General features: G+C 36.9%; 1 protein-coding gene across 1 annotated transcript in view; it reads right to left on the bottom strand.

The window, feature by feature from the left end:
* Positions 1-22003, bottom strand: part of HIBADH (3-hydroxyisobutyrate dehydrogenase) — a 103971-nt gene that overhangs the window by 65478 nt on the left and 16490 nt on the right. Inside the window, 3 exon segments of the mRNA XM_027574251.2 lie at positions 15991-16041; positions 16044-16111; positions 18756-18865. Of these exon segments, the coding sequence (XP_027430052.2) occupies positions 15991-16041; positions 16044-16111; positions 18756-18865 (229 nt within the window).

Below are 22003 nucleotides of genomic sequence, written 5' to 3' on the forward strand. Positions count from 1 at the left end.
CGTATGTGGGGGCGCCTGGGTGGCTCAGTCATTAAGCGTCTGCCTTCAGCTCAGGTCATGATCCCAGGGTTCTAGGATCGAGCCCCGCATCGGGCTCCCTGCTCCACGGGAAGCCTGCTTCTCCTTCTTCCTACTCCCCCTGCTTGTGTTCCCTCTCTCGCTGTCTCTCTCTCTGTCAAATAAATAAATACAATCTTAAAAAAAAAACAAAAAACAAAAAAACTACGTATGTAGACTTTTTTGGTCGACTAATAATTCTTTGTATATTTTGATTTGGGGTGGACTATGTCACTAAATGGTGGTATCAACGGAGCATGAAGAAAGTATTTCTACTGAGTTTGTTTTTAAATAAACAAATGAAAGCTTTTTCATTATCCTAACAAACTAAACAAATGCCAGACTTGAAGGTATTAGTCCTATACAATATTTTAAAATCTTCTACCTAAAATGCCTTCTTTTTTGCTACATCAGGCTAATTCTTATAATAATTACATATGGTCATGTGGTCCCTTCCTAAATAAGCCTCAACTTCCTCACTAAAAAATGAGGATAATATGCATTTCATGAGGTTGCTGTAAGGATTAAATGATCTAAAATACATAAACTACCCAGCATGATAGCCTGACACACCAAAGGTACTTAATAATAAATATTAGTTGCTTTCTTCTAGAAAATTCTGTATTATGAAACTTTTTAAGGGTGATCAGAGCAAAGCTATTTTGAATCCATTTATTGATAAGGCCTTGTGCAATTTTATGCTTTCCACTCTATTAAGATTGTCAGATTTTTTCCCAAGGAAGCATGGGGGTGGGGGGTGGGGTGGGGCGGAACGCAGCAGACAAAAACTGAAAGAGAAAAACAACACAGATGTTGTGGCCCTTACTTTCATTCTCTTAAAATATTTTTTTGATAAGCTTGACTTTTTATCGCTCTTATTATCTATTTTTCCAAGAAATACATTTTTCTTCGTTTTTTGTTTGTTTGTTTTAAGAAGTCAAATCTAAAACTAAACAGATATCCTATGCCAAAGCACACCTCAAAGCTGGTATCTTGGTTGCTGAACATTTTACAGTATAAGGCCTCAGTCTCTTTACAAAAAAAACCAATCCTCTAAAGATTATTGACAACTAAGCGTTCTCACAGTTATGAATTATTTCACACCTCTTGAAGGTTTAACTTGGTTAATTTTATATGCAAACATACTTTCTCATTCTTTACTCTCAATCCTACTGTGTTTTCTATGCCGCAAAATCCCGATGGCTAAACTCGCTGCAACCCAGCTCACTTCTCAACACCCCCTTTTCCACGCAAACATCCACCCCTCAAGAAGAGATGCCCCGCATTGTTTGTGCTGAGCTGGAAACAATACACTTCCACTGCGGTTAATTTACATCAGATGTGGCCTGGCCTGGGGAGCGGAGTGCTGTCTTTTTTACCCTCTTTCTTCTCCCGCTCTCGCCTCCCTTTTTTTAATTTAAATTACTCTTTTTATTTTAAAAACTTCCGGATGTTTTATTACCTTGGCAACTTTACTTTTTCTCTGACCAAACTTACCAAAAAGGTAAGTTTAAACAGTTTTTGCCAGGTTAATGTCTTTTCCTTTTTTCCACGTGTATCTGGCAACCCGAATCCATAGTGTTAAAAGTACAATATGATGTTGCTTTTCTACCATGCTAACTCATGTTGGACACAATTTCACTGTGTTTTGTAATCTAAATTACAAAAAAACAAAAATGTTATTTTACATGCAGTTAAATTGGCTCTTCTCTAATCATCTTTATTAATAGCAACACATGTGCTCCTAAAGGATACAAAAGGATTTGATGCTTGCTTTTGCTGTTTTTATTTTTATTTTTTAGAAAACCCTACAATATTACACATGCAAATACAGTAAGTCATTGTTTCCTTGAGTAATATTTATAAAGTATTAAAATTTTTTAACTTTTGAAATCTAATATTAACAATACTTTATAGTATTTAAGTATACTTTATAGCCAGTTTTGCTTTGAAAGCCAAACGTCTCCAAAAAAATATAATTTTTAAAAATTTTCCAGATATCTGAAAAAGTATAACTATTTTTAATAAAATTTATGATTAAAGCCATCTCCGAGACCAATATCCTAACCTTCCAATCAAATTTCACTGAACTATTTTAACTAAAATCAAATAAGTTAAACATGTTCCATCAACACAGTTTAAAAATAAGGTATGCAAAGATTCCCAGCATATGCAAATGACACAAATAATTAAGAATCACATTTCAAACTTAAAACACTTCCACCTATGAGATTCTAAAAGTATGAGTATATGGTTTTAACTTTTAACTTTTACTCTCTGTACTACTTTCTCTTCCCTTCTCAAACCAGCTCCCCCTGTACCCCCAACACACATATAATAGATCATTTAGGCCAGTGGTATTTTAGTACATCACCCCTCCTCCACTTAGACAGTCTTGCCTTTTATATCTCTGTGGAGGTTCCCATGGCAACACTCACTTACACCAATACTATTTCCAACTGAAATGAAAGAAGCCAAAATCTAAATGCTCCATTACCAAATTACCCACACCCTGAAACGAATAAGGATTTTTTTCTATTATTTTTTAATGAAAAAGCTTTTGGAATTTCTACAAAAAATAATATTACAGAAATAACTAGGAAAACAGTCATTGTAGGCAATTTTATATATGCATATTATTACATGAGATTTGCATGGGCTTTTATTACATAAAACCGGTATTCTGAGCCAAGAGTTTACTCATTTATCATCATGAACAGTAAGTATAATTTTTACTAGTCCAGTCTACTGTATCAAATTCTTTTTTTTTTTAAATGTTGACTACCCAGCTCACAAAAACCCTGGTGAGAAATTCTAACAAAACAAGCCAAGAAGCAATTCATGGACAGCAGGAGGCAATTCCAGAACACAGGCACAATCTATAAAGAGAAACCACTACAGCTTTTTGATGTTAAATAAGTAGAAATATCAGTATACCACAAAGCTAAGAAACAGACTGTTGTATCAGGTTTAAAAGTAAAATATTCAGGGTCAAATGTCTTGAGTACCTTTGTCTAGACTATTTTCAAAAGTACTACTTTCAAATTTTTATAATTTTTAAAACAAAATTCTCTCTTTGTAATACTGAAGTCTGCATATATTTAGTTTTAGTACAACACACATTCCAAACAAGTTGTTCAAAATATAGAGACATGGGGGCTTATGAGTGTTTGAGAGAGAGAGAGAGAGGGGGGGGGGGAGGGAGGGAGGGAGGGAGAGAGAGAGAGAGAGAGAGAGAGAGAGAGAGAGAGAGAGAGAGTGTGTGTGTGTGTGTGTGTGTGTGTGTGTGTGTGTGTGTGTGTGTGTGTGTTTAAAAGCAAGAACATCAAGATGGGAGGTCAAACGTTTACTTTGAAAACATACATTTCTTAAACAGGTTGTACACAGTTCTAAGAAGCCTCACAGAAGAGACAAGAATATAAAATGAGAAAAATTTCATAAAGCTTTCTGATAAATGATCAAAGCTAAGCATTAAACATCTCTGCATGGTGAATACATTTTTTAAAAGGATAAAAATCAATAGAGTGTACACTGAACCTTATTTATTCTGACAACATATCATAGCACCTGGATAGGCTGTATTAAAAATTTGTTTCTGTACAGTTTATTAATATATGTGGGTTCATAAAATAGAACAATATGTATTTTAAAGTAAAAATCATACTTTTATAAAATTTACAATGAGGGTTTTTTTTCTTGCTTTTACATTATCACTTTCTTAAAATGAGCTGATTCAAAAGACTATAAAGACTCCCTCAAAACCAGTACAGGAAACTGCAAGAATTTACTTTCCCAAAAGCAGCTTTTAAGACATGAGCATGAACTGCCTAATGAATCTCATAGTTAGGCTTGTGAAAAGGACCGACTTGCACCTTTCTGAGGTCTTTCCCTCTTTTTAAAAATTCCCATACAGTGAAACCTGCTGACACTTTTTTTTATAAGGGCTGGGGCAGGTGTGAGTGTGTTGGGGGAAGGGGTGATCTGAAATATTGGGGAGTTTCTGCAACATTTGTGAGGGCTTTTATAGGCAGGATCCTCTTGAGTATTTAGAAAAGCAAAACAAAAATAACTATTAAATGTTCATTTTACAAATAAAAAAATAGCAATCCTTTGCAAATGTTTCAACATTTTACTTTCATTTCAATATTAACCACCTAAAAGCAAACATTTGCAGAGTTCAGAAAACCTTCCAGGTCTTTGGAGACATTTAATCAACGTTGATAGTAGATATATTTTTAAGCCAACTTCAAAAGCAAAATCCAGACAAAAGTATTATAACCTCTCTTGAACAAAAAAGAATTTAATTTAAAAACCTTCCTTTATCACAAGCAGGTTTGGATGCAATGCCACCTGGTGGCACAAAAAAACTCTTAAGTAGGCTTTGGTTTTTAGAAACTGAGCTGTTGAAGCTCCAACCATCCCTTTGACTACCCTCTCCCAAACAAGTTATTCATCCCAGAGTTTAACAATAAATGATAATTTTTATTTCAGAACTTTAAAGCAACTAACTGCATGTGACAATTTCTTCAATGTGTAAATACCATAAAAGAAGCAAAATATTTTTTCCAAAAACCTAAATTATATCACAGCTTTAATTTTTAAAAAGATGAAATGTTTAAGAATGGAGGGAGGGGGCAGGGATGGAGTAACCGAGCTGCTTTGTAAAATTACACTGTATAATTAATTCCATGGTAAGAATGTTTTTATGGTGTGTTTTGGTGACCTTTTATTACCATCAAGTTCACAATGCTGGTGGGCTGCCTTTTAATCCCTCCGCAGACAAAGGCCCTAAATAAACACAGATCCCTTCCTGGGAAAAAGTCCACTCTGGTTAAATGGTAAGGAAATGAGTAAATCATTAGTAATCTTTAAAGCCAAAGCTATAAACTCAAGTTACCTTAAGTTGAAATGAAAGTGTCCTGCAAGAGTTTCAAAGTTCTGTCACAGATAGAAATCTCCAGCTCTTGACTCCAGACTAGGCGCCAGCTGATAAACAAACAATTTAAGTCAAGAGCTGGAGAATTCCCAGCTTTTTCATTTAATGGCTTTGGCCAAGAGTATTTATTGCCTCCAGTTTTATTCTCACTTAGCTCTAAGAGGAAATTTAAACTCATCATTATCTTAAGGCCCCATATGGGTAGCAGTCAGCTCACCTGATAGAGCTCCTCTTACTCTGTACCAGTTTGAGTCTCTAACTAGAAGTGATGTAATAATGTAAACTAATTAACTACAGTTTTAGGTTGACTTTTTAACAGGCTAAATAAATTTTGTTCAATATAGTTTATATTCCCACTCGGGGTAGTAACAATTCCAAAAAGTTTAACTTTACAGTTTTATTCCAAACTACCAGCTGAAATGGAAAAGGACACTGTAATCTCTCTCATTCCCCCACATGCTCCTGGCCCTGCTTCTCCCTCTCTCTTGCCCTTGTCCACTAGCCCTTGAATACTATATAAACTTTTCTGAATCAAATATAGACTATTCCTATTAATTTTTAAAGATCCAGTGTTGTTCCATCTATTTCCTAAGAGAACAGTGTGCAAGATTTAAGATGTAAATGTCTTATCATGAAAAGCTGTTGATTTTATGCAAGTACTAATAAGAATATAAAAATACATCTTGATTAAAGATCATTAGAAACCATCAAATATTTCTTAATGCTATGTTTTAAAATTTGCTTTTAAAGATTACAGATCTCAAAGTCACCATGCTGTTGCTTTTCTTCCTTTCTCAAAATTATCATTTACTTTTAGAAAAAAAATCTCACCTCTACTTAGGATTTTATGTTGAAATAATTCTTTTAACTACTGGAATGTTTGCAGATATTTGACAGTTACAATAAATCAACTATTCTTCCTCTAGCTGCCTGTCTAATGAAAAAAATTTGCTGCAAGAAAATGTTTATACCCTAAAAATAGCTTTATAGGTAAAGGGTTAATAAAATATGGCATTTATTCAAAGAAAGTTCTTTCCCTCCCACTTCTTAATTTTCAGAAAGTTTTATAAACCTATTTGGCTGGAAAAGCCAATTAACCATTTCAGTGTCTGCCAAGGCTATATTTCTACTCTTTTAATATATGTACATAGTACGTCAAAAATGTTGGCCACTTGAGAACAAGTATTACCCTAACACATAAGAATTAGGGGAAATGCAATGTAATTAATGATAAAACTATTTGTAGGCCCAGCTTCATATTATGTTTAATTTTTAAAAAACCTCCCTAAGAACAATGCTGTCTCAGAGACCACAATGGATGAACATTCGGATGACCATAACTAATAGTCAATAACTCAATAAAAAAGATGTCATGGACAAATCTTAAAATTCTTAATACCCTTCTAAAAAAGTCCACATTCTCTCATACTGATAGAGGTAATCTGAGCTAAGTACAAAACACCACCAACAAAAACCCTCTACCTTTAGGTCAAGTTAAAATCACTTCAAGGAAGACGGAAGGTAAGTGTGCTGCCATACCTTCACTGGCCCTGAGGGAAGGGTCCTTACTATGAAATGTACCTTTGAATTTAAAAATTTTCACAACTGGGCGCCTGGGTGGCTCAGTTGGTTAAGCGACTGCCTTCAGCTCAGGTCATGATCCTGGAGTCCTGGGATCGAGTTCCGCATCGGGCTCCCTGCTCGGCGAGGAGCCTGCTTCTCCCTCTGACCCTCTCCCCTCTCATGTACTCTCTCTCTCTCATTCTCACTCTTTCAAATAAATAAATCTTTAAAAATAAATAAATAAATAATAAATAAAAATTTTCACAACTAAAACACCCAAAGCAATGCAAAACAAAGTAGAATCATACAGCAAATAGGATTTAAACTCTACTTAATCTACTTTTCATCTGCTAACATTACCAAACTTGAAGAAAATCAGACATCTAGAAAACCACAAATAAGTCTGATAATGGTTTGATGGCAATGACAAGGCCCTTGTGAAATTCTTAATTCCATTTCCTCATCCCACTTTGCCCCCAGTGCTATCCAGGGATCACAAATGAAACAAATAAAGACATAAAACGCAGGTATAGTGGAACTAATTTCACACTGCTTAGGAATCAACAGATGTTAATAAAAAAATAAATTATATATAAGTAATAGCTTCACGGGATTTATTTGCTAAATATACTTTAACCTTTATAGAAACACCACTAGGCAGTTCTGAACTGTGAGCAGACCCAATTGTGTCTGGTCTGACTTACATCCTGAATGGCAATTAAAGGACATTAAAAATACCCTAGGATTACTTCAGACAGGACCCCTGCCTTATCCATGCACTTTCCAACATAACCAGGTGAAGGAAACACAGTATCCCTCCACCACAGGACAGAGCCTAGCAAGAGCAACCCTGGTAATGGTTGCTTGACTGGAAACTGCAATGCAATTAAAACCTGGCCTCCAGATTGGGAGATGGGGGAACTGCAACTGCAAGAAAGTGATTTCTTAGAAATGAACTCGGTTGTCATTAGCAATGATAATTATTACTAACAATAAATGATAACAATAACAACGCTGAATGAAGTGATCACCGTGGCTTCTCTAACCCATTCTTCTATTTTCTTAGGAGACAAATTATTAAAGCTGCCTCAACTATGTTACTTTGGGCAGTGAGTCAGCAGTCTTCTCTAAACGTGTGAAGAACTCGTTAACACCTTATATAGGGACTCCTGTCCATGACAACTGTGGTAGGGGAGGACTTAGGCATGCCAAAGAATGTAAAAAGAGGTTTTTTGGGGCACCTCTTCTTAGGGACTAACTTCAAGGAAATCTCTGGTATTTACCAAACATTTCTGAACTAGTGCAAACTGGAGAAAATCCTAGGCAAATAGGATATTTACTGAATACAAGGTGATAAGTAAAATTATAGGTAAATGTAAATGGCTAACATAATTAACCCATTTTTGGTGTGTTGGTATTGATGAATCTTATGTCATTTTTAAGGAAATGGATTTGTTCATCAATCAAAATTAAAGAAAATTTTAATTATTTGAATTACTAAAGCTTTAAATACCACCAGAACAGACCAAGGAAAGGCTTACTTTACCTAATATTTTTCAAGACCGAATAATTCAAGTCTCTCCTACAAAAGTGAGTGCCACACCACTCTGGAAAACAGTATGGAGGTTCCTCAAACAGATGGAAATAGAGCTACCATATGATCCAGCAATTGCACTACTGGGTATTTACCACAAAGATACAAATGTAGGGATCCGAAGGGGTACGTGCACCCCAATGTTTATAGCAGCAATGTCCACAAAAGCCAAACTGTGGAAAGAGCCAAGATGTCCATCGACAGATGAATGGATAAAGAAGAGGTGGTATATATACACAATGGAATATTATGCAGCCATCAAAAGGAATGAGATCTTGCCATTTGCAACGACGTGGATGGAACTGGAGGGTGTTATGCTGAGTGAAATAACTCAATCAGAGAAAGACATGTATCATATGACCTCACTGATATGAGGAATTCTTAATCTCAGGAAACAAACTGAGGGTTGCTGGAGTGGTGGAGGGTGGGAGGGATTGGGTGGCTGGGTGATAGACATTGGGGAGGGTATGTGCTATGGTGAGCACTGTGAATTGTACAAGACTGATGAATCACGGATCTGTACTTCTGAAACAAATAATGCAATATATGTTAAGACAAAAAAAAAAGAAGACCATAGCAGGAGGGGAAGAATGAAGGGGAGTAAGTCGGAGGGGGAGACGAACCATTAGAGACGATGGACTCTGAAAAACAAACTGAGGGTTCTAGAGGAGAGGGGGGGTGGGGGGATGGGTTAGCCTGGTGATGGGTATTAAAGAGGGCACGTTCTGCGTGGAGCACTGGGTGTTATGCACAAACAGTGAATCATGGAACACTACATCAAAAACTAATGATGTAATGTATGGTGATTAACATAACAATAAAAAATTATTTTAAAAAAAGTGAGTGCCACAAAATGTCCTTTTTTTTAACTTTTTTTTTTTTTTGAAGTAATCTCTACACCCACCATGGGGCTTGAACTCACTACTCCAAGATCAAAAGTCCCATGATCTATGGACTGAGCCAGCCAGGCACCCCTGCCACAAAGTGCTTTTAAATTTTATAGTAAGTTAATAATGTAAAAAGAACTAAAAATCAACATACTAGTACAATTCTTTAAAGGGAAGAACCCATGAAAATGAATTATCTTAACCCTGTTAAACCAACTTATTTCAAAACATTAAAAAAAATAAAATCTTACCGACGAAAGACTAAAATGTAAGAATAAACGCCACACCCAATACAACTGTGTAATCAAACAGCCTGTGAGAACATGAAAAAAAGACCTATTGTGTGTGATAGCCCTTCCCTCTCCACACATTATCAAATAAGGCAAATTCAATTATATGAAATTTGGTAAAATAATTTACTTTTGGACAGAAATAGCAATGTTTCAGCCCAAAGCCACGTAAAATTGCCAAGTTATAAACTTCTCTAAGAAAACGTTTTAGTAGAAATGCCAACAGACCCTTAACTATAATGGTGTTACATGCCGAAATAGAAGTAATTTTTGTTTTTGTGGTCCCTTTACCATAAATTAGATACAGATCTAGTGGAAAAACAGGGAAAAACAGCAGATACCAGTTCAGTGAGCAGTTAAGGCCAAGACTATATACACTGGATTTTAAAAACAATAATGGAGTCTACATGAGACTTTCATTGAGGAATTTACCAAGCAAGTCTAACGCTCTAACAGAAACTCCTTAATAGATTTTGGGCTTACTACTCCATATTCTAAGAAAACCTTGAACAAATTACTAAAACTTAACCCAGCCAAGTAGAGTATAAAATTTGGTTTCCTGGTAGGGAACTGTTACACAAACACATACACATCAGTTCAATTATTTAATTTTGACATTAATCCCTAACTGGAGCAATACAGTTTAGCAAATCAATGAGGCTTGCCATCCCGGACAGCCTTGGGCTAACTACAAGTGCCACTTTAGAGTCACTTCAACTCAAGGTCTCTGTGTAACTCTACAGACATATGAGGCAATCAGTGAGTTTATCCTTCAATTATCCAAGCACAGCTAAGTGCTATAATTACCCCCTTGGAGCAGACTGAACAGTATTTGGTCATTAGTCACAAACGATAGTTTTTAATTTGCTTTATGTCCAGCATTCATTATACAAGAGAACTGATCCCATTGGAACTAATCCTGTAGTAGCAGACCCTCTCTCTACACTAAAAAAAAAAAAGCACATATCCAGAACAGTGACTAAACGACAGACATGTGACATTAAAGAAGGATTACTTTCATAAAGATGTGATTTACACAAGACAGGTAAACAGATTAGGGCATCATTTTGAGGCCAGGGTCATGGGCTAATTTATATAAAGCCCAGTTAGCTTTCCTTTGATAACCACAAACTGATAAACAAAGGCATGGTGTCAGACATATGGGGAGTCAATGTAAAGGTGAGTCTATTTAATAAACACTGAGCGCAATTACCTGCTAAGTGCTGGTGATACAAAGATAAATGTTTCACAAACATACCAAGCTTCTTCATGCCTCAGAGCCCATACAGAGCAGTCTGCTCCACTGAAATACTCTTCCCCTGAAGTTGTACACTCAGATCTCTGCTTAATGATCACTTCCCCAGAGAAGACATCCTGTCCATTCTATGTAAAAGGACCTTCCCCTGAAGTCTCTGTTTCATTAACTGTTTATTCTGCCTTTTTTTTCTTCATAGCACTTCTAATTGAAATTATTTTTGTTTGTTTATTCTCTCTATTCCTACTAAATCACAATTCAGGAGACAAAAGACTTTGAATATCTTCAAAGCACTACCTCTAGTGCCTAGACCATACCCACTACATAAAAGTACTCAATAAATGTTTGTTGCATGAAATGAAGAATGAAGCGTTTCCCTTGCAATCAAGACATAATAGAAAAAATTAGGTAAGAGTATATAATCAGAAAACAGTATATAATCTTGTAAGAATTATATAAATAGAATAATATTAAGTACATTTCAAGTGAAGAAAAAATGAAGACCTTCATTTTTAGAGTTACCTTCTTTCCCTAAAAGTTCTAGGCTCTTCCTACTATCAAGTGAATGTCTTTGAGTTTATTCAAGAAGTATAACAAAACTGAAACTAAAGGTGATAAGAGAATTATATAAGCTAACCAATTTCCTTTCTTCCTTGCTTAAAGAATATCTACTAAAGAGCTGTCAAATCTAATTCCAAATTCCACTGGTTCCCCTTGGATGTAACTGGGAATCATTTATGAGGTTTCTAGGTAATCTTTAATATAAATTTTCCATTTCCAGAATTAAAAATTCTTCTGTTGCCCCAAAATGAACTGTGTAAGTCAAATCAGGTGTTACTCTCTCTCTAAATATCCATACAGATGAATATAAGGTAAAAGTCAAAATAAGTTTTAGTAGCCACCCCAGAAAGGACAAAGACGGTATTTCTTTACAGTGCCCAGCATGTTGCTATGGTCAAACTGTTTTTTTAAATTTCAATTAATTAACATATAATGTATTATTAGTTTCAGAGGTAGAGATCAGTGAGTCTTACACAACACCCAGTGCTCATTACATCACATCCCCTCCCCAACGCCCATCACCCACTTACCCCATCCCTCCACCCCCACCCCTCCAGCAACCCTCACAGTTTGTTTCCTATGATTAAGAGTCTCTTATGGTTTGTTTCCCTCTCTGATTTCGTCTTATTTTTTTTCTCTCTTCCCCTACGATCCTCTGTTTTGCTTCTTAAATTCCACATACGAGGAGTATCATATGGTAACTGTCTTTCTCCGATTGACTTACTTCGCTTAGCATAATACCCCCTAGTTCCATCTATTATGATTAAACTGTTAAGAGTTCCCTTTCTGGTTGCTAAGTACTGGGAAGACTGCTGTGCTACATTATTTTGCACTTTGTAACAATTTACAAATCATTTTATTAGTATGTTTTACTAAATTCTAAGCTTCTGAAGTAAGAACTTTAAGTTGTCCTGCATATATTCTACTTCTTTTATCCTACGCCCACCCTTGTGATCATACCACGCTTCCCAGTGGCATCTAATATTACAATATAACATTCCGAACACAGTAACTACTTATCTTACTGATGTTAAAATGCAGAGGCAGTTACTTGAACTTCAGAGAGAGGTTAATAATCTGGAGATAAATAAACTGGAGAACAGCTTGGGAGTGAGAAATAACTGCAGGACGGCTCAAAATATTTAACATTAACCCTGAATTTAAAAAATAGAAGATTATTGATTCAATCAACCGTAGTTTATTACATGCTCACCAGGAGATATACACTGGAGTTAGAAAGCTGAGAAAGACATGGTATCTGCCTTCTTCGGAGTCTAGTAGTAGAAGAAACAGGCACAAACATAAGCATAACACAGTGGTCCTTGCAGTGGCATAGATACTATACTATGGGGAAATAGATGAGGGCCATGGAAAACAGCTTCACTGCCTTCAGGTATAATCCTGTTCAATTCCAAGTCCTTATACCTCAGAACAGATCCTATCCTAGTCAAATTCAAACATGGTAGGAATATGTCAAAATATTATTTTACTTTCTCTTTTCCTGGACATTTATTTGATTAACAGCACCAGCCAGTGGATCCAAAACAGGAAAGACCCAAAAACCCCTGGTTCTATCCCAAGCCAGCCACAGAACAAAAGACTCCTGACAGCCAGTTAATAAACATTCTAGGATGGGGTCAACACAATAAGACTGATCTGATCTCTCCAGAAGTCTCCTGATTTGAGAATAATGTCCTCTCAACCATTTCTTCTCAAATGACTCTGGAACAGAAATGTTATGCCTCTCCCAGGTAAGAAGCTAACCTCTGAGAGTTAGAAAAGACGGCAATTCTCCCCTCACCTCCCCGCCAAAAGTTTCACTACATGGCAGTGCCAGGTAGCTAGCAAGACAGAAGACAGAGGACCAGCCACTAGATAAAATTGTTAGAAATGGGATTAATAGTAGGCCATTGCTTTCAAAAACAGAAAGGCTACCATACCACAGGATGGGACTAAAGGGAAGAAGGTCTGGTGGGAAGATCCTTAGACTGAGTTGGGAGAGTAAGATTCTAATTCTAGATTGGCTATCAAACTGGAGAATCCTAGGCAAGTCACTTAATTAACATCTTTGGATCTCAACTTCCCATCTATAAAATAACAAAGTCAAATTAAATTACTGCTAAAGTCTCTTCTAATAATACAGCTCAATTCTAAAAGCAGAAAAGACACTTAAAAGCTAGACGTACTATTTAACCCCCAGCAGTCCATGAGAACACCATAATGAGACTTACTGAATTTTTACCAACTTACTTTTCCAGATCTTACTAAATATGGGTATCTCATACCAGCTCACCAGGACAGCTACTTAGGTAACATTTAGGCAAACATTCTCCTTTGTAATCAGGACTACAGAGATATAAGTCTGGGACCTGTTTACAGGAAACAAAACTCTTTTCTGGACTGGCTCAATAAACTTCATTTTGGCAACTCAGCTTTGGCATTAAAGTTGGCCTTTTATGCTAACTACAGGATTATCATTCTCCTTCAGAAAGGGTTTATAAAACTTAGACTAGGGCGCCTGGGTGGCTCAGTTGGTTAAGCGACTGCCTTCGGCTCAGGTCATGATCCTGGAGTCCCGGGATCGAGTCCCGCATCGGGCTCCCTGCTCAGCAGGGAGTCTGCTTCTCCCTCTGACCCTCTTCCCTCTCATGCTCTCTATCTCTCATTCTCTCTCTCTCAAATAAATAAATAAAATCTTAAAAAAAAAACTTAGACTAAATAAGCATAGGTAGCACACTAATTGATACATTAAGTAACAAACACCTGTACGTAACTATGGTAATATCAACTATATTGGCTCTATCAGTTATCTATTGCTATACTACACCCCCAAACTTAGTGGGTTTATTTGCTCACAATCCTACGGGTGAGTAATTTAGACTATCTTATTGCAGCAGCTCATTTCCTTGTCAGGCCTGAGGCCGCTAATACAGCTGCAGTCATCTGGGAACTTGACTCTAGCTGGATGGTCAAGATGGCCTCATTCACATGCTTGGTGGTTAGCGCATGTCCCAGGTGGCTAATCCAGGCTTCTCTATGCAACAGCAGAAGAGTCCCCAGGAGCAAGACAGGGCAAGACTCAATGTACAAAGTGCTTTTCAAGTCTATCCTTGTGTAACATTTCCTAACATACCACTGGCCAAACCAAGTCAGATGGCTCAACTCAGAGTCAATGCAGCACATGGTCACACAGGGTGGATTCAGAGATGTGAGTCATTAAAGGTTATTACTATAACAATGTACCACACTAGCTGTTGGCTATTTTTAGCACTGTACTGAGATGGATGATTTTATAAAGGACAACCTTCCATTTAGCAATCTTTATTTTCCTCTTAGAATAAATTAGAACTTTACAGAAAATAGTATTTCCTAACGCAGTGGAATGTGAGACAAATCTAGTCTTGGTCTTGAGCCAATGGTTGGTTTCTTCAGTCCAGCCTTTCTAGAAAGTCTCCAACTAGAAACTAGTCTTCAACTACAAATTACATATGTACGTGTATATGTTTGTGTGTGTGCAGGTGTGTGTACCATTATTGATTACAAAATAATTTTGGAAAACTTGCAAAATTATGGAAAATCATAATACCCATAATACTACCATTCCAAAATACTCAGATACCTACTATTAAGATTTGATATAATAATATGCTTTAAAAATTTTATTAGTGAGAATCCCTGTCCTCTGATTGAAATAATCGTATGATTTTTAAGTATGTTAATGTGGCGAAGCAGATTTATAGATTTTCTAATATTAAGCCATCTGAGTACATATGAGATAAACCTGATTGTAGTGTTTGATCTCTTTTATACATGGCTGGATTTAGTTCGCTAATGCACTTCTGTATTCATGACTGATATAGACCTAAAATTTTCTCTCTCATTTCTCTCTCTTTTTGATTGAAGTTATCAGAGTTACAGGTCTTGTAGAATGATTTGGGAAATGTCTCCTTTTTTTCTATTGCCTGGAAAAGTTCATATAAAATTGAAATGATCTGCTCCTTGAAATGCTGGTAATATTTCACTTGTAAAGAATCATCTGGTCCTAGGGGCGCCTGGGTGGCTCAGTCGTTAAGCATCTGCCTTTGGCTCAGGTCATGATCCCAGGGTCCTGGGATCGAGCCCCGCATCGGGCTCCCTGCTCGGCGGGAAGCCTGCTTCTCCCTCTCCTACCCCCCTGCTTGTGTTCCCTCTCTCGGTGTGTCTCTGTCAAATAAATAAAATCTTAAAAAAAAAAAAATCATCTGGGCCTAAAGTTCCCTTGTGAAATGACTTTTTCTTTTTAACCACTTCCTCAGCTATTTTAAAGTTAAAAGATGATTCAAGGAGGGGCGCCTGGGTGGCTCAGTCGGTTGAGCATCTGTCTTCGGTTTGGGTCATGATCCCAGGGTTCTGGGATCAAGCCCCACATCGGGCTCCCTGCTAAGCAGGGAGGCTGCTTCTCCCTCCCCAGCTGTTGCTCCCCCTGCTTGTGCACTCTCTCTCTCTCAAATAAATAAATAAGTAAATCTTAAAAAAAAAAGATGATTCAAGCTAATTAATTACTTCTTGAATCTGTTCTAAAAAGTTAAATTTTCTACGAATAGCTCTAGCCCTACCCACAGCAATTTGGACCAAAAATTCACAATTCTTCAAAGTTGTGACATCCTTTCGCCTGAACTTAGAACAAGCAACATATTTTGAGAGTACTAAATAACAAAAGTGAGTTTTGTTTTTTGTTTTCAATGAGGAAATTGAGACTCCTTGTAACAGGTCTAAAAATAACTAGATATATCTCGGGTACCACAAAACTGTAATTGCTATTTCTGACAAATAGAAATAGGTGTGCACAGATTTTAGCTGCCACTTACCACCAGAAACAGGGGCATCCATGAAAACTGCTCCCATTTTCTCAACTTCTTGGCCAATTCTTTTGAAACTGCAGGATCAATAGTACTGGAGTCTATCAGTAGTGAGCCTTTCTTCACTTTTCTAAGTAAATAAAAATAATAGTTTTTTAAAACTATAAACCTATAGTTTGCAATTCTGAATAAACATTTTATGCAACTACCTATAGAATTAGAATCTGCTAAAAGCTGCCACATATCAAGGAGGTCTTTGCTTTAGTATTAAAAGCATTATTAGAACTGCTTCAGGGGCGCCTGGGTGGCTCAGTTGGTTAAGCGACTGCCTTCGGCTCAGGTCAGGATCCTGGAGTCCCAGGATGGAGTCCCGCATCGGGCTCCCTGCTCAGCAGGGAGTCTGCTTCTCCTTCTGACCCTCCCGTCTCATGCTCTCTCTATCTCATTCTCTCTCTCAAATAAATAAATAAAATCTTAAAAAAAAAAAACTGCTTCAAAATCTCAAATCCATTTTCAGATCAATTAAAGTTGAAAGTAAACCCAAACTCTTTCAAACAAACCTAAATAATCTAATAAACTACATGGTATAAACTCTGGTTTCAGGTGAAATACACCATACCACAATAATAGAGGGGCAATTTAAAACACCTATTAACTTTAAAAGGTCTACTTGGTAGGATTTAAATTTTTGTTTGTAAAGTAGCTGGGGCTCTTTAAAAAGTATTTTATTTATCTTTAACAAGCCATATTGCAAATTTCACATTTTCATGTCATTTCCACTAGGTAGAATAAACATAAACCATTAAAATTTAGCCATTTGCTTCAGGGTGGCATACTCTTTAATAACTACTGCTTTTTAAAGATAAAATAAAACATCAAAGAAGCAGAAAGGAAAATAAAGGAATGGACCTGGAAGTCTCACAGATAAAGTTTTTTTGTTCTTTAAGGTAAATGTATATACATACATTGGCAAAGCAGGGAAAACAGTCTTTTCTTCTAACATATTTTACATCAGTAGTAAACGGCATTCTTATAATAAGATATTTTTGTTTGTACTATAAGTGCAGATTATATCTACCTACATGGTTCCTTTATAATCTACGCCTATCTACACTGGCTAGGAAACTGACCTAAGTTATCATTTATTTAAAGGGCTATGGCTTACCTTTAACTCAAACTTCCCAAAGTCCTTACTACAGATTAACTATCGCAGATAACACTTCATCATAATTATGACTGGAAAATTAGAAATGAATAAATATAAATATTGAAGGAGGAAATAGAAAATCATTGCTAAAAAACTATTAAAGAAAAATCCTTTATAGAAAAAATAGCATACAAAATGCTTTAAACAACAATTTTAATAAACATATGAATTGATCTGGTCCAAATGCAATGATTGGGTATATTCCACAGAAAACAAATAGCATGCTCTATTACAGATCACCTCAGTATGTGGAAGTTTCACTTTATGTGAAAAATAAGAATTACATTTACCAGTGTTGTATGATATTAATATTCTTAAGCTCTTAAATCTTTAAGCAAATGGGAAACTGTCTCAAAAATTACATATGCACTAGGTATGGGGAAATGATTCCAACCCAGAAGAAAATAAAGAACCACCCATGAAAAGCAAAGTAATAGTTCAACGTAAAGCCACATTCTCTGAAAGCACTCCTAGACAAAATTGCTTGCTAGATGGCCACCATATTCGTTAGTAAAGAATATTAATAAACGCAGGATTTTGTCCCCAAATTTTTAGTAACTTTTCCTAGACAGGCAACACAGGGCCATAATTGGGACAGACTAGATAATGAGACAGCTAGGTTACCTCAGGACCACACACACCATGGGCCTGAAGGCTCCATCCAAAATGAGCACCTTTCAACCTTCCCTGAAATCTAAACATTTATCTTATCAGTTTTCTGCCTAATATCCAAGTGTCTTTTGCTTCAAGTTTGTTAGTTTTCTAAAGCAATTCAATTCCCAAAAACCTCATATTTCACGTATTACAGCTTCATGAAATTAACCCTTTCTTTTAGCCCTACATATGTCTACAGGACCTACCAGTTTTTTCTAGCTCTTTGCTGAAATTCAACAACAAAACAAGTTAGAAACAGGAACAAGTAAGACCAGAAAATTAAATCAGAAATTCAACCACTGTCATTCTAACACAACCACAAGGATTTGGCAATAGGCAGAAATCAACCAAAGGTTCTTAAAGCCAGGGAAGCTAAGCACTGGCTAGAAAACTCTGACCTAAATTACATTTTATTTAAAGAGCTACTGCTAACCTTTAATTCCAACTTCTCAAAGTTCTTACTACAGATGTACTAACCCAGAGGACATACAATAACTTTTTATAATATAATAAAATGTTAAATAATGGTGTTCTTTCCAGTGTTTGGTTTTATTTTTCATAGAAACCTTTTCCTGAATTTCTATAAACCATAAGAAAATTATGCTTGTAACATTTGTACAGTTTAAAATGCAAGCTTTATAAGTCTCTTAAACATGCTAGCGATGAAAGCATAAGGTTAATGCAAGAGTTAAGGAAAGAAACAGAAACAAAAAAAATTATTCCCAAAAGTCACATACTTGCTTTCAGTGAAAAAATAAACCCTTTACAATGAGAGAGAAACCACGTCATTCACTTTTAAGAAAACAGTATAGAAAGGTTTAACAAACATAATTGTAATTTCCTAAACTGTTAACAAATGTGAAATTCGTGGACTATCATAACAAGAAAATTTCCATGGTTGAGAAATACATACTTTAGAATTCCATTTGCTCCAGAATAAGCTTCTATTGCATTGATACTGGTGGGCAACATTGTAATAATTCTGTCAGCTTTTTCAGCTACATCTGCTGGGGAAGACACTACCTTTAAAAAAAATTACAAAGGCACATTATTTAAATTAAAATGGAAGCAGTTTCTAGAGCACAAATAGGATCCACTTTTTATGCATGCTGACAACAGAGACAGTGAACAAAACTAATTCTTGTTTCCAAATGACAAAAAAAAAAAGGTTAATGCCTAAAATAGAGTCCATTCCTTATACCCATATAGATGCAGTTTCTATGGAATTGAATCTACTGTTTATTTTAAAAAGTGTGAAGTGAGTTGAAGGGGAAAGGGCAAAACCCAACAGTCCTGGGAACGGACGTACTTCTCATGGATTCCTCCAACTTGGATTCTGAAACAGCATACTTTTTGGTAGATGCTTTGACTAAGAAAAACATTCAAGTGCAACAGGGATGGTAGCTGAACTCCAGGATTCACCAGTGATTCCACAGGCAGCAAAATCCCCTAGCAAATTCTCAAGCCCCGATTACCATCATCCTCCAGTCTCCATTTTCAACGGAAAAAATAGCAAAAAATTAAGCTTGTATGGAAATGAAAAGGTCAGGACAAGGATATGAGCACCTTCTGCATTAGCTGTAAGTACTACCATAAAGGCTGAGCCTGTGAGCTACCAGCACTCATGTGGAAACTGTAGATACAAGAAACACACACAGGGCGCCTGGGTGGCTCAGTTGGTTAAGCGACTGCCTTTGGCTCAGGTCATGATCCTGGAGTCCCGGGATCGAGTCCTGCGTCGGGCTCCCTGCTCAGCGGGGAGTCTGCTTCTCCCTCTGACCCTCTTCCCTCTTGTGCTCTGTCTCTCATTCTCTCTCTCTCAAATAAATAAATAAAATCTTGAAAGAAAGAGAGAAAGAAAAGACAGACATACAAATAGGCATCAAGGTACACTCTCATTTCCATCCTCATTTCTGCCATATGATGACCACAAACATACTGTCAAGGAAAGTTACTGTCCATCCTCTGTTTGTGTGCATGTATGCAGAGATGTACATGCCCTCACCGGCGTTCCTCAAACCCCTGCTCTCTCTCACACATGCCCTTGATACACCTGGCCAGCGAGTTGGCAACCAAAGAAGTCAGAAGAGACTGGAGCTCACTTCTTGATTCAAACTCTCCTTTAACAAAAATAATCCATCACCCCACCTGTCATAAAAGCTTTATCTCTCCTTAAAAAAAGACTAAGGGGGGCGCCTGGGTGGCTCAGTCAGTTAAGCGTCTGCCTTCGGCTCAGGTCATGATTCCAGGGTGCTGGAATCGAGTTCCACATTGGGCTCCTTGCTCAGAGGGGAGCCTGCTTCTCTCTCTGCCTGCCGCTCCCCCTGCTTGTGCTCTCTCTGACAAATAAATAAATAAAATCTTAAAAAAAAAAAAAAGACAAAGGACTGTCAGGAGGATAACTGAAGACTTCTCTGGAGAATGATGTACGCATGTATGAGAAATGGACATATTTTCTCTAGAAAATGTGAACTGCCATGTAAGCAACCTAGAAATGGGAATGCCTCTGATTTTTGTGTGGCGGAATGATACCTAACATTTTTTTTTTGTCTTTGAAATGCAGTTGATGAAAGTGGAAGAATGGAAAGGCAAACAGTGTGTAATCTAAGTATTATGAGCTAGAGGTAATCACAATTTTCCCTAGAAGACTATTAGCTCCAAAATCAAATTTGAGACAAACACAGTTTTAACATAAAGTAATTTAGTAAGTCATACTTTAAAATTTCAGGCAGAGGGGTGCCTGAGTGGCTCAGTTGGTTGGGCGACTGCCTTCAGCTTGGGTCATGATCCCAGAGTCCTGGGATTGAGTCCCACATCGGGCTCCCAGCTCAGTGGGAAGCCTGCTTCTCCCTCTGACCCTCTCCCCTCTCATGCTGTTTCTCTCTCGCTCGCTCTCTAATAAATAAATAAAATCTTTAAAAATAAATAAATAAAACAGAAAATGTTTAAAAAAAAAGGAACATTTAAAATAAATAAATACATAAATACATAAATACATAAATAAATAATAAAATAAAATAAAATTTCAGGCAGGGGCACCTGGGTGGCTCAGTCGTTAAGCATCTGCCTTCAGCTCAGGTCATGATCCTGAGGTCCTGGGATCGAGCCCCGCATCAGGCTCCCTGCTCTGCGGGAAGCCTGCTTCTCCCTCTCCCACTTGCCCTGCTTGTGTTCCCTCTCTCGCTGTGTCTCTCTCTGTCAAATAAATAAATAAAATCTTAAAAAAAATAAAAAAATAAAATAAAATAAAATTTCAGGCAATCAAGTATCCTAATTCTGTTTATTAACATTAAATGCTGGAGCACCTGGGTGGCTCAGTCGTTAAGCGTCTGCCTTCAGCTCAGGTCATGATCCCAGGGTCCTGGGATCGAGCCCCGCATTGGGCTCCCTGCTCCGTGGGAAGCCTGCTTCTCCCTCTCCCACTCCCCCTGCTTGTGTTCCCTCTCTCGCTGTGTCTCTCTCTGTCAAATAAATAAAATCTTTAAAAAAAAAAAAAAACATTAAATGCTAACATAAAATATCTCTGACCCTAAAACAAAAAAAGAGATACTCCTTCTTTCAATGTTTCATTCTAAAGGCAATATGGCATTTTAGAGTCTACAATGTACATTCAACAGTACATTTTGATATATCATCAGGATTTGCCCTAAAAATTCTGGGGAAAAAAATTTTTTTTCTGTGAAATTACAAAGAAATACTTCAGTTAAGTAAAAACCTTTCCTACTCCCAAATAAATGCTGAGATTCAAAAAGAGGCAACATTTGCTGGCAAACAGTTCACATTTACTCAAGAAAAACAGAGCTGAGTAAGATGAGTATAAGAAAAGGAAAAGTTACAGTAGTATTTCTCTACTCCTGGACTGCATTAAAAATATGGGTTACACAGAAAGCCTCATCTTTTCATCCCTCCTTCAGTGAAGTAATACATACAATGCAAAACAATGGCATACCTTTTTCAGTGGTCTTTCCTTCCATCTCAGCTCCATCTCTCTTGATCTTTCAGAGACCACGAGGTAAGCCCTGAGGTCTGTCAATTTCAGACTTTCTCTTAGGAATTCAGTGAGTCTCTTCCATTGAAGGAAATTCAATTCTACCCAGGTAACTCCTTGAGAGGTGCCCTCAGGGGCACCAACAATTAGTTCACAGATCTAAGTATACTTCA

Source organism: Zalophus californianus, chromosome 12 (assembly GCF_009762305.2).
Source record: "Zalophus californianus isolate mZalCal1 chromosome 12, mZalCal1.pri.v2, whole genome shotgun sequence".
Taxonomy (NCBI): Eukaryota; Metazoa; Chordata; class Mammalia; order Carnivora; family Otariidae; genus Zalophus; species Zalophus californianus.